The sequence below is a fragment of the Aquarana catesbeiana genome, unplaced genomic scaffold (assembly GCF_042186555.1).
Source record: "Aquarana catesbeiana isolate 2022-GZ unplaced genomic scaffold, ASM4218655v1 unanchor227, whole genome shotgun sequence".
Lineage (NCBI taxonomy): Eukaryota > Metazoa > Chordata > Amphibia > Anura > Ranidae > Aquarana > Aquarana catesbeiana.
The window spans coordinates 141,288-158,342 of record NW_027362654.1 but is presented as its reverse complement, the minus strand read 5'-3'; the positions used below and the strand labels follow the sequence as shown (position 1 = coordinate 158,342).

The 17,055-nt window shown below is 42.2% G+C and overlaps 1 protein-coding gene across 4 annotated transcripts in view; it reads left to right on the top strand.

Annotated features, from left to right (window-relative positions):
- The window catches only part of LOC141121635 (putative deoxyribonuclease tatdn3-B), a 28,721-nt gene extending 13,574 nt beyond the window's left edge, over positions 1-15,147 (top strand). For 3 of the 4 annotated variants that reach the window (XM_073611284.1, XM_073611285.1, XM_073611283.1), the window contains exons 7-11: positions 1,259-1,368; positions 2,469-2,524; positions 7,773-7,885; positions 10,879-10,959; positions 14,987-15,147. In XM_073611284.1, coding sequence (XP_073467385.1) covers positions 1,259-1,368; positions 2,469-2,524; positions 7,773-7,885; positions 10,879-10,959; positions 14,987-15,130 — 504 coding nt within the window. In that variant the 3' untranslated portion in view covers positions 15,131-15,147. The remainder of the gene's footprint in view (positions 1-1,258; positions 1,369-2,468; positions 2,525-7,772; positions 7,886-10,878; positions 10,960-14,986) is intronic. The other variant, XM_073611286.1, reaches the window with a different exon arrangement.
- Positions 15,148-17,055: the final 1,908 nt, after the last annotated feature.

Sequence of the window (17,055 nt, the reverse complement as noted above, 5' to 3'; positions counted from 1 at the left end):
TTGTAATAAAAAGTTTAATAAAGTTATATTTCTGGTGACCAATTGTGTTGCAAATTTATCTATTACCTGTAGAATACAGGGGAAGGTCTGTGACCATTATATGTAGAGGCCTGTGAGAGTTAACACCCCCGTCCCTAATATACTGCAACATTACATTTACAGTATTGTGTTGCTGTGTGGGTGGAGCATATTTTCCTAAATCCCTCCCCTGGTCTGTGTAGTGGGTGGAGCATTTTCTCCTGAATCCCTCCCCCGGTCCATGTAGTGGGTGGAGCATTTTCTCCCCAATGCCTCCCCCGGTCTGTGGTCTGTGTAGTGGGTGGAGCATTTTCTCTTGAATCCCTCCCCCGGTCAATGTAGTGGATGGAGCATATTTTCCTAAATCCCTTCCATGGTCTGTGTAGTGAGTGGAGCATTTTCTCCTGAATCCCTCCCCCGGTCAATGTAGTGGGTGGAGCATTTTCTCCTGAATCCCTCCCCCGGTCAATGTAGTGGGTGGAGCATTTTCTCCTGAATCCCTCCCCCGGTCAATGTAGTGGGTGGAGCATTTTCTCCCCAATGCCTCCCCCGGTCAATGTAGTGGGTGGAGCATTCTCTCCTGAATCCCTCCCCTGGTCCATGTAGTGGGTGGAGATTTTTCTCCTGAACCCCTCCCCATGTAGTGGGTAGAGCATCTTCTCCTGAATCCCTCCCCTGGTCCATATAGTGGGTGAAGTATATTTTCCAGAATCCCTCCCTCAGTCCAGTGCCTATATTACAACTCTACAGCCAGACCGATTGGCAGGGGCCAGTTCTTGAATACAAATTGAAAACAGTTAAAGGGAATTAACATGGGGATGACATTTTTACATAAACATCACAGCATTTCTAGATTTATTTATTAAAAGGCATTTATATAGCACTGACAATTTACACAGCATGTCATATATTATAAATTTACATCAGTCTCTGCTCTCAAGGTTTCCAATCTAAGGTCCCTAACTTGCATTCATACATACACATACTAGGACCAATTTAAATAGTTAGATTAACCTAACAGCATTTCTTTGGAATGTGGGAGGAAACCAGAGTACATGAAAAATCCCATGCAAGCACAGGTAGGACATGCAAGGTACATGCAGGAATCTACTGGCCGGAATTTAAATTAAGGACCCTGGTGCTACAAGGCAGAAGTACTGCCCTTTAAATCAATGTGCTGCCCTCTAGATTGGTTACAGTTTGTTTTCAAATAAATTAGCTCTGTTGTGTCTGTTCTCAGGTTGGCCTGGATTTCACTCCCCGGATCGCCAGCACAGATGATCAGAAGGAAGAGCAGCGTCAGGTGTTCATCAGACAGATTGAACTGGCCAAACACCTAGGACTACCACTGTAAGACCTTTACTGAGTATTCTCATCCATTCAAACATGGTCTATATGTCGGGAATATTCCTTATTTGGCTTTTTTTTTTTAAATCCCCTTTACAAATAATACACAGCTCCTTATGTATGTGCTACCTTTTGCCATTGATATATTTCCTTTCATCACTACATTAGTCAAAATGAGGCCCTGATACTGTAATGTTGTATCACTGCAATTTTATAGGCAGTTTAAAACACTGAATGCAACTGCTTAAATTGTCCACGGAAGCAGACAAAATTTGAGCTGCGAGTGGCCCTGTTAACACCTTCCCTCCTGACGTCCTTCGATCAGGAAATTGAAGGAAAAAACTGTTGGCTGAACATCGGCTGCATCCAATCAGAGGCTACCCCTGTTTGGGTGTTCTCACAGCCTTTACCCCATTGACACTGTGTAGCGTGCATGGAGTATTCAATAGATTTTTCTTCTTCAGCCAGCAGGGCTGAAAGACAGAAAACCTATAGCCAGCTTTACACTGCATGACTGCTAAATCTGGAAACATACAGCAGTTAATGCAAAATTTCATTCAAAGGAAATGTTTCTGTACAAAGAACTTTTTTACTTACTTGGCACAGCCCCCCCACCCCTCCCCCCGTCCAAGTGGATCTCCAATTGTGGAACTACCTGTCCAGATAGCCTACATTTCTAGGAACAGATATATGAAAAGTGTGCTGCCAGGATAAGTTTCATGTTGCCCATATTACCCAATCAGCATCCACATGCCATTTCTACATTTCACAATTTGATACAAATCAAAGATTTTAATTGGTTGCTATTGGCAAAATGAGCACTTAATATTGGCATTCTGTTTCAGTCTCATTGCATGGCTGCCACTAATGTATACAGTGCAATATGGGTGCATAAAAGAACATCTTTGGTTGTTCTGGGCAATAAGAACTGTTTGTTCTTTCATTTGGTGTACAGAAGATTTTTGTTCATTATATATGCAAACTGATCAAAAACATACATACGTATAGATATGAGACAGTATTGTGTCATTAGAAGACGAGGATATGTTGGCTTGTGCCATAATCTGCTCTGATCTTTTCACACTTTGTTTTCTCACTCCCAGAAATGTTCACTCCCGATCAGCAGGAAGGCCGACTATAAATCTTTTGAAGGAACAAGGTACAGTGTCTTGTTTAATTATTTCAACACGTGGAGATTTACTAAAAAATAACATGGCTCCTGTGTGCATATCAGTATCACAGAGCCCTGTGATAACTAAAAATGCAATAACAGTATTCCCTTGGATTACGAGCAAAATTGGTTCCAGAAGAATGCTTGTAATCCAAAGCACTCGTATATCAAAGTGAGTTTCCCCATAGGAATCAATGGAAACTCGGATAATCCGTTCCACAGCCACTGCTTCTCTATGCAGTACCGCATGTGACTAGAGGTGTGGGGGTGCCGGAGACACTCGGGAACGGGGTGTCTCCGAGCGTCACCGGCGCCCCGGCACCTCTGGCCAAATGCGGTAGTGCACACCCCAGCGGCTTGAATCCTGCTCATCTTGCGAGACAACACTCACAAAGCGAGTCAGGATTTAAGAAAAAAAAAATTAGCTCGTATTGCGAAGCGCTCGTAAACCGCGTTACTTGCAATCCGAGGTATTACTGTATATCGCAGCTTTGCAGCCCTTAGATGTGGTGGCTGCATTAATTTTTTTCTTTTAGACTAAGAACATTTTCAGAAGGTACAAAATAATACCTGTTAATCTTGTTATTATGAATTAATATTCACTGATCTCTCCAACGATGTTATCAGCTTTCCCAGTTATCTTCAATGAACTACAAAGTAACACCCCTTTATGTAATAGTCGGGAGAACAGCCAAGGTTACCACAATGCTCCTTCAGAGATACAGTGCAGTGAGTGAGTGTTGTCACTCTTTTACTGAGATTTTTTTTAAGTTTTCCAGTATAATGAGAAATAAACCAATACAAAAACTAAATGTACACTGAAAATAGCAGCATACATTATAGAAATGTTGTTCCCCGAGTGCAAAATAAAAGCAACAACAGTCTAATGCCCCGTACACACGGTCGGACTTTGTTCGGACATTCCGACAACAAAATCCTAGGATTTTTTCCGACGGATGTTGGCTCAAACTTGTCTTGCATACACGCGGTCACACAAAGTTGTCGGAAAATCCGATCGTTCTAAACGCGGTGACGTAAAACACGTACATCGGGACTATAAACGGGGCAATGGCCAATAGCTTTCATCTCTTTATTTATTCTGAGCATGCGTGGCACTTTGTCCGTCGGATTTGTGTACACACGATCGGAATTTCCGACAACGGATTTTGTTGTCGGAAAATTTTATATCCTGCTCTCAAACTTTGTGTGTCGGAAAATCCGATGGAAAATGTGTGATGGGGCCTACACACGGTCGGAATTTCTGACAACAAGGTCCTATCACACATTTTCCGTCAGAAAATCCGACCGTGTGTACAGGGCATTATACTGTAATGGGATATAGGTAATAAAAACCCTACAGAACATCAGTAAGAGTGGGATGATCATCTGAGGCTTTAGGGGCAAAAAGATGCCAAAGAAGAAACAGCATCCAGACTATTGAGGCAATATCAAAACCAACAATGTCTCCACCATTCCATAGCACATATGAAAGTTATGAATAAGGGGCCTGGCCCCTAACAAAAAAAAAATGTAGGCTGTCCTACCCTGTTCATCTGGAGCCTACTACATGAGCTCAGCAATGAGAGAGGGAAGCACATAAAGGCAATCTGCAAAGATAATAGAGAGAGAAAGCAGCAGGGGGGAGGGGGAAAAAAAAGGGGGGAAGGGTACCCCAGGTTTTTTTTAGGCTGGATGACATTGAAGCTTTACAGGTCTATAAATCGATAAGGTCATTTGAGAGGGAGGGAAGTGGTCCATCCAGGGCTGACAAATCCGTTGGAAATTGTCGCACTTGTCCTTAAGGATCGCCGTCAATCTTTCATTGATGAGTGTACCACGGGAGTGTTGTCACTCTAGAGCAGGAAGTGTGTTACTCTCAGGATCACCGAGTGAAAATAAAGAGAAGACTGAAAGAAAAAAAAAAAAAAGAATGCAGCCGCCACATTTAAGGTATTGATAAGCTGCTGTATATTACATTTTTGGCCTTGGGTTGTGTGTTTTTTTTTTTTTTTAATTAGATGGGCCTCCAGGTGGTTTATACCATAATGTACCAGTATCCACCACATTATGAAATGACAGACTTACCTTTCATAATGTGCCCTCCAGCCCTGCACTGTCACCGATCCAATGGGTCTTGGGCGCTGGTTTCCATCTGTACCCGGGCCTCCTTCTGGGTTTTGTCTGTTCAGCCGCTTGATAGGCCATGATGACGACACTCCCGCACATGCGCAGGGGAGTCGCATCATAACAGCCCAGATCAGGTGCCGTAAATGTACACTGAGCTGCTCATGTGTGGTACGGTGTTAATGACAGGTGAGAGAAAGGAGGAAGCATTTATGACAGAAGAGACTGATAGTCACTTCTGCCCAAAAAAACGTGCCTGTCGGCAATTTTTTTGAAAAAAGTGACTTAAATACCACCAAAAGTTTCTGCCCCTGAGACGATTGTCATCCGAATAGGATGTCTCTACTATTAATGCCCTCTTTGGGACGAAGTTGCTGATAGAGCCAGATATTTGCCATCTAAATATGATAGAAGAATCTAGGATCCCAGATCTTACCTGTACACCAATAGTAAGGAGTCTGTTTCAGGCTCGTAAGCTAAGAGCACAAAAGTGGATGTCACTGTACCCCCCAACAATAAGAGTGGAGAACACGAATAAAGGAAATTATAATTCAAGAAAAATATATTTTCTTTACATAGAGGTTGAGAATATATGGAAGAGATGGTTGGATATTTTGGATTGTACGCTGAGATGGGATAGATGAATTTCAGGAGATAATATAGAGAAGGAGGGTTGGGTTTGGTGTTCTTATAAAAAATTATATTAAAAATTATTTTTTTTATTTTTTTTTTTTATTATAATTGTTTACTAAATTGTTTGTATCATGATTTTCAATATGTACTTGGGATGTATGTGTGTTTTGCTTTGTTTGATTATAAAATGAATAAACAACTATTTGATTTAAAAAAAAATAGGATGTAAGGGGACTTCCCTTCAACAAGGACACTGAAAAATAAAAGCCTTTCCATATTTTATCATTGTAAAGCAGTGAAGCCCTGATTATTTCAGAGGTCTGTTCCTCCCTTCCCCAGTCTTGGTCCTGGTGTTCAGGATGGTAGATTATATCAGGATGTGTTCAGGTTTTAATATTTCATGCTATTTTAGTCAACTAAAATACGACTAACACTAAAACAATTCAGATGACTAAAATACGACTAAAACTAAAATGGCATTTTAGTCAAAACAAAATCAAAATTTGACATTAAAATTAACACTGGTTATATATCACAACAGCTAAATCTGTATCTGTAGTGCATGTTCAAACCAAAATACCATAAATAATAACATGTTATTCGATTTTTACTCCAGGAGTAAATAATGAGTTTGGAAATTCTAAAAAAATGCTTAAATAATGCATTATAATTTGCTAAACCCATTCGATTTATAGTCAATTAAAATGAACTGGAGATTTTAGTCTACTAAAATACGACTAAAATGATTCAGATGACTAAAATGCAACTAAAACGGCATTGCCTATGACTAAAATTAAATCAAAATTTGATGTCAAAATTAACACTGTTAGATAGCACAGACTTTATCAACCTTTTTATCCGAAAGGAACCATGAAAATAAATTTCAAGTCACGGGGAACCCCCTACTAAAAGCAATTAATTGAGGTCAGCGAGAGATATGCCCCTTGCATTGGTGCTCAGAATGCCACCCTTACAGATAAATAAAAGGATCATTAGTGGCATGTCACTAGCTTTGCTTAGTGATGTTGGCCTTAACACTATGAAAACACTATCGGATTCAAAGCAGAGTTCCAGCCTTTTTAAAAACAAAAAAAAAAAAACACCCCTGCGATGGTCGCATCTTGCACAATAAATTCTGGCATTTGTAGTAAATTAACTCTTTTTTTTGTAGAATGTTGTGCAAAGTACTCACTATCACCACCTTAGTAAGTGCGCTCCCATCTTTAGTGTGGGCATCTGAAGCCCACTCGTAGCTCCTTCTGGGTTTCCCGATCTCGCGCCTGTGCATTGCATGGTGCACTCCTTTTGCAGAGGCTGCCTATTGACTCCTGGGATTGATGACATTTATATACCAGGAGCAAATGGGCAGCCAGATGTGACATACCTCGCCGTGGCAAGGTACTAAGGAAGTGTACCTGTTTATTGGCCAAAATAGGTAAGACGCTCTACAAAAAAAAAAAAAAAATCTGTTATTTATTGCAATTTTATCAGCAACGCGGGGGGTGGGGGTGAACTTTAAAAATCAGGTGGAACTCCGCTTTAGGCCTAGTACACATGGGCCAAATGTTGGGTGGCATTGGCCGATTCAATAGAAACCGGCCGACATTCAGCCCGGAGGTCCGATAGAAGCCAGCCGTTCGTCCAGCTTCTGTTGAAGGAGCATGACCAAAAAAGGTCTGCCGATCGGCTCCCGATCAGTGCTCTCAGCCAATGACTGGTGTGTTCTGACAGGATGGCCTTCCCCTTGTCAGAACACAATAGCGCAGCAGGGGAGAACGCTGTACTAACAGCTGTCAATCAGCCCGCTGGGTTGAATGAAAAAAAAAAAAACGACATGTGTACTAGGCTTATAGTGGTAATGCATTAAGATAAAAAAAACTTTTGTGTGTAGCAGCCCCCCCCCCCCCCCAGCACCCGCTTATTACCTACCTGAGCCTCATTTCTCTCCAGCGATGTCCGTGAATGTCTAAGCCGTCCGGGACAATCCTCTTGATTGGCTGAGACACAGCAGAGGCGCCATTGGCTCCCGCAGCTGTCAATCAAAGTCAGTTAGCCAATTAGGGGAGAGAGGGGGCAGGGCCAGGTCTGGGCTCCCTGTCTGAATGAACGCACAGAGCTGTAACTTGGTTCCAGTGCCCCCTGTAGGAAGCTGCTGGCTATGGGTGCACTCGACAGGAGGGAGGGGCCAGGAGCAGCAAAGAGGGACCCGAGAAGAGGAGGATCTGAGCTGCTCTGTGCAAAACGAACTGCATAGTGGAGGTAAGTATAACATGTTTATTATTATTTATTTTTTTTTTAAATGGGCCTTTACAATCACTTTAGGTGTCAATCGGCTACAGTTAACCCCTAGTAACCTCTGGAGGAATCCTGGTTGGGAATGGCTGAGAAAGTATATGAATTCTTGCCTTCAAATCACCTCTAATCTTACAGTGCAGCAACACACATCTAGTAAAGGATTTTCTTTTTCTTTTTTTTGTAGGAGCTGAAAAGGTTTTGCTTCATGCATTCGATGGAAAGCCCTCAGTGGCAATGGAAGGCGTGAAAGCTGGGTATTTTTTTTCCATTCCTCCATCCATCATCAGAAGTGAACAGGTAAAACAAGTTTATCACATGGAGTCTGAGCAAAAAATCTGTTAGTGATTCAGGGACTGTACAGAGTAACTAAACCTTTACAAAGGTCTGTGCAGGGATAAAAGCCGGGTACACACTACAGTTTTTTTTTTTTTTTTTTCCATGCAACCGTGAGCTCCATCAGCTCCGGTTGAGAGCCGCTGTACTAACCATAGGAAGTTAGTTCAGTGATCTCCTCCGCTGAGCTATTGTGTTCTGACAGGGGGAAGCCCCCCCCCCCCCCCCAGAACACTCCGATCAACGCTTTCTGCCATTGGCTGAGAGCGCTGATCGGGAGTCAGTTAGCTGCTGGTTTTCCAGCATTCATGTCCGACATACACACGGCAGAATGTCGGCCCCTTTTTTTTGAACCGGCAAATGCCTGGCGGTGTGTACGGGGCTTAAGACAGGTCAGATAGTAGGAATAATAAAGTCAAACTGCAAACATGCATTTAAATACAAAGGTGAAATAAAAATGTGTGCAATTTCTCACTTACCAAAAGATTTTGAATTCCATTAGGCTAGTCATGTGATTTAGGAACCCCTAAGAGATAGCATGCACTTTAAAGCGGAGTTCCAGTCATATTTTTTTTTTTTTACATTTTTCTGCTGCATTAAATATAAATAACAACCTTTGGAAAAAAATATTTTTTTTTACTCACCTTTTCAGGTCTGTTGCTAGGGGGTCCCTCGCAATCAGCTTCCAGTTTTTTATTTGTCAAATCTTAATTGAACAAGCTGAAGTTATAAGCTGGTCTCTACGCACAGCTGCACTCGATTTTGCATTCTCCAGTTTTAGTGAATTCAACCCCCATAAAATTAAATTAGATGTGCTATCCCCTTAAATTACTGTACTTCAACTATGAAATACTCCAAACACATGCAAATCAATATGAATAAATAGAAGTTAAATAATATACCACGTTCATGCATAAATTATATACATACATACAGTGGGGCAAAAAAGTATTTAGTCAGCCACCAATTGTGCAAGTTCTCCCACTTAAAAAGATGAGAGAGGCCACCAAACTCCACTATGAGCTGTCGAAAGGCAGAAAGAAACAAAATTGTAGACCTGCACCAGGCTGGGAAGACTGAATCTGCAATAGGCAAGCCGCTTGGTGTGAAGAAATCAACTGTGGGAGCAATAATTAGAAAATAGAAGACATACAAGACCACTGATAATCTCCCTCAATCTGGGGCTCCACGCAAGATGTCACCCCGTGGGGTCAAAATGATCACAAGAACAGTGAGCAAAAATCCCAGAACCACACGGGGGACCTAGTCAATGACCTGCAGAGAGCTGGAACCAACGTAACAAAGGCTACCATCAGTAACACACTACGCCGCCAGGGACTCAAATCCTGCAGTGCCAGATGTGTCCCCCTGCTTAAGCCAGTACATGTCCGGGCCCGTCTGAGGTTTTCTTGAGAGCATTTGGATGATCCAGAAGAGGATTGGAAGAATGTCATACGGTCAGATGAAACCAAAGTAGAACTGTTTCGTAGAAACACAACTTGTCGTGTTTGGAGGAGAGAGAATGCTGAGTTGCAACCAAAGAACACCATACCTACTGTGAAGCATGGGGGTGGCAACATTATGCTTTGGGGCTGTTTCTCTGCAAAGGGAACAGGACGACTGATCCGTGTACATGAAAGAATGAATGGGGCCATGTATCGTGAGATTTTGAGTGCAAACCTCCTCTCATCAGCAAGGGCATTGAAGATGAAACGTGGCTGGGTCTTTCAGCATGACAATGATCCCAAACACACCGCCCAGGCAACAAAGGAGTGGCTTCGTAAGAAGCATTTCAAGGTCCTGGAGTGGCCTAGCCAGTCTCCAGTTCTCAACCCCATAGAATACCTTTGGAGGGAGTTGAAAGTCCGTGTTGCCCAGCGACAGCCCCAAAACATCACTGCTCTAGAGGAGATCTGCATGGAGGAATGGGCCAACATACCAGAAACAGTGTGTGACAACCTTGTGAGGACTTACAGAAAACGTTTGACCTCTGTCATTGCCAACAAAGGATATATAACAAAGTATTGAGATGAACTTTTGATATTGACCAAATACTTATTTTCCACCATAATTTGCAATTAAATTCTTTCAATAATCAGACAATGTGATTGTCTGGATTTGTTTCCACATTTTGTCTCTCATAGTTGAGGTATACCTATGATGACAATTACAGGCCTCTCTCATCTTTTTAAGTGGGAGAACTTTCACAATTGGTGGCTGACTAAATACTTTTATGCCCCACTGTATATGTTCTCAAATATGCTTACTGCAATATTACTTTCAGAACTGTAAAGTATCCGTAAATAATGATCAAATTCACTCAAATTTCATGATAAAACGTCCATCTAGGTGTCATTCATGACTTTGTGAATCCACCGCTGACTCTTTACACTAACTTCAGTGCACCTTCACCCGCCTAGTGAGCACACAAATTGCTTACCAGAGCCAAAGGCCTCACAAAGACAGCCCATGCATGCTTCCCGAGATCAGATTGAATTTCAGGGTTTAATGATCTCTGTTCCGGCCAATGAACGACTCTGTGTTGGCTGCTCGCCCCTTGATCAGTTGCAGCAACAATTACCAATGTTCGGATATGCATGAAATACAATTCTCTATAGTGCATTACCCGATATACAGATAAATTATTAAAAGATATTACACTTACAATGATGTAGAACGAAAAAACAATGAGAATAAAAAAGACCTGCGCGCCACACGAGTCCGTGACCGCACGTGATGATGTCACTGCCAAAGGCTCTGCCTGACGTGTTTCATCCAATAACGTCTTCAGGGGATAGCAGATACACATAAGTGTATTAGTTGGTGCTTTTGTATGCCTGCCTGGAATTCAACTCATAATACATGCATATGTGATAACTACAATCTGGAATGTATAGTAATAGAAAAGACAGCTTTATGTGTGATATTGTATGTAATTCAGTCCTTCTTTGTTTAAGAAGCAGAAACTAGTGAAACAATTACCTCTGGAAAACATGTGTCTAGAAACTGACTCCCCAGCTCTCGGACCAGAAAAGCAGGTACATTTTTATATTAACCTCTTATTTTTTTTATCTTTGTTAGTCCTCTTGGTTGATCCCTGTGTACCCCTCCAGGGGAATCCCTGCCATTATATGGAAATAACTATCACATTACTCCGGCTTGCCTGTCCTCAAAATAGAAGAGTGCTTTTCACATGACTTGTTTTAAGGCCCAGTTCACACTGATGCGGTTTGGGAACCGTCGCAATTCTTGAGTGGTTCCTGCACCACATCACAATCTCAGGCAGTTCACACTGTGCTCTGCGAACCGCTGCGGGTGTCAATATAAAGTTAATGACACCCCCAAATCGGTTCGCAGAACGCAGTGCGAACTGTAGAATCAGATTGCATGGGTCTGAACACCCATGCGATCTGATTCCATTGTGGACAAAAGAAAAGGGTCCTGCACTGTGTAAATTGAGCCATACATAATGTATGGCTCAATTTGCACCGCACTGAATTTGCGTGTCATTTGTACAGGAATCCGGTGCGATTCCTGTACAAATGACATGCGATGCGGCAGACCGCATCAGTGTGAACCCAGCCTGAGGCCTACTACTCCTCCGCCTGTCACATGACCTGTTTTAAGCGTTACTACTCCTCTGCCTGACACTTTTCTTATATGAGAATGAATAGGACTTTGTTGGCTTCAGAGAGTAAGTAAAGCAGAAAGGAAAATCTGGTCAGTGGAATGACATAGAACATTTCCAACAGGTTTTTATTTGTAACCCTTTCCTACTCTCTCCAAACAAAATAAAATTATGTGGGTCAGAATTCATTTTTTGAAGTTGAAAGCTGTGCACACAAAGTTTTATGTAATAAATGAATTAGTAGCCACAGAGGATATAAATCCACTCTGTGCGCATCAAATGCCTTTACAAACCCAGATATTAACATATAACAGTGACATCATCATTGTGCTGTACATAGCCTGTGCAGAGAGCAGAGCTGTGGAAGGGACCCAGCAGGCCCCGCCCTGTACATGCCCCTGGTAGAAAATTTCCGGTGGAGGCCGAGACCAGACTAGTCACCCTGCACAAGGAGAGCAACGGTGAGCGGTCTTTATTATAGGAAGCTCCTGCACAGAGCTAAAGCTTCACATTGGATTCCTGCACAGATTAGAAAAAAATACAAAAAGTACACAAAGATTCAAGGAGGAAGACACATGACTCTTGTAGTTAGACAATATTTGCTGATCAGAGTGCAGCTTTAAAGAGGTTGTAAACCTCAAAAAAAAAATTGCATACTAGCTCATTATGAAATACCTTAGAACGATGCCCTGAATCGGCGCCGGCACACCGCTGACAGGGCCAACATCTTTCCCGGAGTTACTTCCAAGTTCGCGGGCTCCGGCGCTGTATTTGGCCGGAGCCACCATGACATCACTCCCACGCATGCACGGGAGCTGCCGGTCACGGCACAGGCCCCGAAAAAACGTCACGAACGGGCCGTCCCTTCAGTGCGCATGCACCGATGACGTCGGCGGCAGCGTATATAGTAAATATCTCCTAAATGGTGAAAGTTTAGGAGATATTTAGGCTACTTTCACACTGAAAGCGCCGACCGCAAAATGGGACTTTTTAATCCTTTTTTTGGGGTAAAAAGCACCCCACTAGCAGCCAAAAAGAGGTGCAAAGGCGCCGCTTTAACAGCACTAAAACGACACTAAAACGAGTGACCATTTAGCGCTGTTAAAGTGGTGCTTTTGCACCTCTTTTCGGCGGCTAGTGGGGCACTTTTTACCCCCCAAAAAAGTATAAAAAGTCCCATTTTGCAGTGCTCTCAATTCGCTTTTAGCGCTAGTTTGCACTTGCTTCAAAACATGGCTTCAGACACGCTTTGTTTAAGCTCTCTGAATGCCAGTCAAAGCTCCTGTCACTAAATAAAATGGTTAGCTTACAGTCGTGTTTACAACTTGCTTTTGCTTGGTGCTTCGACAAGGCTTTGGTGGAGCTTCGGTGAGGCTTCAGGGGCTTTGATGAGACTTCGGTGGGGCTTTAAGGGAGCTTTGCGACAGACTTCTACGGAGGCTTTGAAGATGCTTTGAAGCACCACTAAAGCTACATGGGGTATCATTTTTGAAGCGAAGCCAAAGCAAAGCAAATGAGCTTTAACAAAGCCCGTCCGAAGCCTTGTTTTGGAGCAAGTGTAAACTAGCCATTAATGTGTGTTGAAGCCGAAGCAAGTGTAGATGACCCCTTAAGGCGCTTTGAAAGAGCTGCCTATGCTAAATACAGCATTCCCAACCCGCCCCGAAGATGCTGCTACTTTTCGTAACGTCCTGCAAGCGCACCGCCCTATTGTGAAAAGACACACTGGAATGAATGGGAGGCAGTTTTCAGGCGTTTTGCAGAGGCTGTTTCTAGAGCTAAAGCGCCTGAAAACCGCCTCAGTGTGAAAGGGGCCTTACAGTATCTACAGGTAAGCCTTATAATAGGCTTACCTGTAGGTACAATTAAAGAGGAAGACTACTTCCTCTACTACTTCCTTCCCTTAAGAACCTACCAGTCAGAAACACCTTAGTAGCATACTGTGACTTAGCCTTGCTTTCAGATAAAGGGGGTCTTTTGAAATGGAACCCCTTGTGTGCAGTGCTGTGAACTGTTATCAGAAGGAATAAGCCTGTGAATTGTTATGTTATGTTATGTCATCATGCCCAGCCTCTGCATTCAAAAAAATAGCGCCGCCACAGCTGGGAAGCCGTGATCTTTTTTTGTTTTTTTTTAATTTCAGGGTTCCCAGCTTAGAGGTGAGATGTGGGGTCTTATTGACCCCATATCTCACTGTAAAAAGAACAGATCGTGCCATATTCCTATTACAAGGGATGTTTACATTTCTTGTAATAGGAATAAAAGTGATCAAAATTATTTATTTTTTTTAAAGTGTCAAACTAAAAAAAAAAAAAAAAAAAGTCAAATTAACAATAAAAAAAAAAATTAAAAAAATTTAATGTGCCCCTGTCCCCGTGAGCTCGCACGCAGAAGCGAACGCTTACGTAAGTCCCACCCACATATGAAAACAGTGTTCAAACCACACATGTGAGGTATTGCCACGAACGTTAGAGCGAGAGAAATAATTCTAGCCATAGACCTCCTCTGTAACTCAAAACATGTAACCAGTAAAAAATTAAAAAATCGTCGCCTATGGGGATTTTTAAGTTTGGCGCCATTCCACGAGTGTGTGCAATTTTGAAGGGTGACATGTTCGGTATCTATTTACTCGGAGTCTCTATCTTTCACATTATGCAAAAAAATTGTGCTAACTTTAATGTTTTGTTTTTTGTTTTTTTAAAGCATGAAACTGTTTTTTTCCCAAAAAAAAGTGTTTGAAAAATTGCCGCACAAATACCGTGCGAGATAAAAAGTTGCAACGACCGCCATTGTACTCTCTAGGGTTTTTGCTAAAAAAACATATATAATGTTTGGGGGTTCTATGTCATTTTCTAGCAAAAAATGATGAATTTTACATGTAGGAGAGAAATGTCAGAATTGGCCTGGGTGCGAAGTGGTTAAATAACAAACAGGTTTATAATTGCCTGCTCTGTGCCCTGAACCTCCTCTTCTCGGGTCCTCCACCAGTGATTCTTTGTGCTCCCCTCTGACAAGTTCCCCATTAGGAAGTACCTTCCTATGGGGGCAACTTGTGCTGCCTCGCTTCCGAGTCTCCCTGTCTGCATCTATTGACACAGACAGTAGGGCTTGGCCCCACCCCTCGCTCCTGCATCACTGGCTCTGATTGACAGCAGCAGGAGCCAATGGCTCCCCCTGCTTCTGCAAAGCCCAAGAGACCAGGAAGTGAGGAGAGAGAAGAGCTGCAGACATGCACAGCCCTGGATCGAATGAGGGCTCAGGTAAGTAAAAGGGGGGCTGATGCCTAAACATTTTTTACCCTAATGCAAGGAATGCATCAAGGTACAAAATGTTTAGGCTTTATAACTACTTTAACGTATTCACAAAGAAAAATTCAACATTGAAAACATCTAAAAATAGATTTAAGGTTTACTAACAATTGTTTTTTTTTTTTACAGGTCAGAAATGAGCCCAAAAATATCATATTTTCTGCTGAATACATTGCTAAAATCAAAGGGATATCTCTGGAAGAAGTGATTGAAGTAACTACAAAGAACGCCATCAAACTATTCCCCAAACTGAAACAAGCTGTTCACAAATAAAAAAAATGTTTTATAGATGTTGGACAATGTTTTGTGTTCATGGTTTCTGATTAGAGGCTGCAGACAAGGAAAAGATGTGTGTGACATCGAGGAGTCATTTTATAAAGGAAGCAGCCACAGCTTACTTATACAGAAGATATATAAAAGGAAATTGATGGATATTCGGTGATAAATCTCTGAGCTCTGTCCCAGCTCTTGTAGCTGTTCCTCCAGTAGGATAAGGATGTAGTAATCCACTTTTATAAATGTATTGGGGGAGATTTAATAAAACTGGAGCACTCAGAATCTGGTGCAGCTTTTCATGATAGCCAATCAGCTTCTAACTTCAGCTTGTTCAATTAAAGTGGTCGTAAAGGCAGAAAGTTGTTTATCTTAATGCATTCTATGCATTAAGATAAAAAACCTTCTGTGTGCAGCGGCTCCCTAATACTTACCTGAGCCTTATCTCGATCCAGCAATGTTGCACAAGAGACTAGGCTGTGCGACACTCTCTTCTGATTGGCTGAGACACAGTGGGTGCCATTGTCTCCCGCTGCTGTCAAAGTCAGTGAGCTAATGAGGAGAGAGAGGGGGCGGGTCGAGACACAGCTCGGGTGCCCCCATAGCAAGCTTCTTGTTGTGGGGGCAGGAGGGAGGGGCCAGCAGCGCCGGCGAGGGACCCGAGAAGAGGAGGATCTGGGCTGCTCTGTGCAAAGTCACTGTGACAGGGCAGGTAAGTATAACATGTTTGGAATAAAAAAAAAATAAAAACAAGGCTTTAATATCACTTTTAAGCTTTGACAATAAAACCTGGAAGCTGATTGGTTTCTATGCAGAGCTGAGCCAGATTTTGCACCCTCCAGTTTTAGTAAATAACCCCTATTGTGTCACCTGCCCATATTCCATATTTTTTTTCATCCCTGTTATGTTCTTGCCAATTGTGTCAATCCCTAGGAAGTGTAGATCTTTGTCACATTTACTTGAGTGTATACCCCAATGTATATGGTCACACAAGGCCTGGGTGGCAGGATAAGGTCTTCTTGCACCCAAGGTGAAGATGCCAAAGTGTGACACCCCCCCAAACACTGAGCTCTTTGTGGCACAACTTTGTCCAGCCTTATTCAGGGTTCAGAGCCTTCAGCCATCTTGATTGGGCGAGCCAGTGCTCATTTGCTCATTTATCTCTGCACCGTTGCAAAAATGAAAACAATAAAATGGTAAGGGGAAACAAGGAGCTAATAAATTTAAAAGATCACAAGGGGCAAAAATGTTTAAAAAAAATAAAAAAAGTTTTTATTTTCACATAACCGTAATTTATGAATGAAAGCTACAATGAAAATTTTCATTCATAAATGCAGAGCAGGACCCGAGCTGTCAAACTGATAGCTCAGTTCTACAGATTACACAGGAGAAATATGGATCTCCCTGTGTAATCATCACAGCTCTGTGACAGCAAGGCTCTGTGCTCTGCTTACTGGGAGCATGCAGGGATACTGATATAGAGCAGGAGGCTGTCACACCGACAGCAGAGTGCTGCTGGTTACACAGAGACTAGTGATCTCCCATGTAATCTGCACAACTAAGCTATCCATTTGATAGGTTATGCACTAACAGTAGTGCAAAATGTGTTTAACTTTCAGCTTTTAACTTTCAGATCAATTGATGATTTTAAAGAAAATTTAAAGATGCATTCCAGCCTGGGAAAAAAATAATAAAAGTCAGCAGCTACTGTAGCTGCTGACTTTTACTATATGGAGACTTACACCCCTCACATTTTTGTAAATATTTTATTCTATCTTTTCATGTGACAACACTGAAGATATGGCATTTTGGTACAATGTAAAGTAGTGAGTGTACAGCTTGTATAACAGTGTAAATTTGCTGTCCTCTCAAAATAACTCAACACACAGCCATTAATGTCTAAACTGCTGGCAACAAAAGTGAGT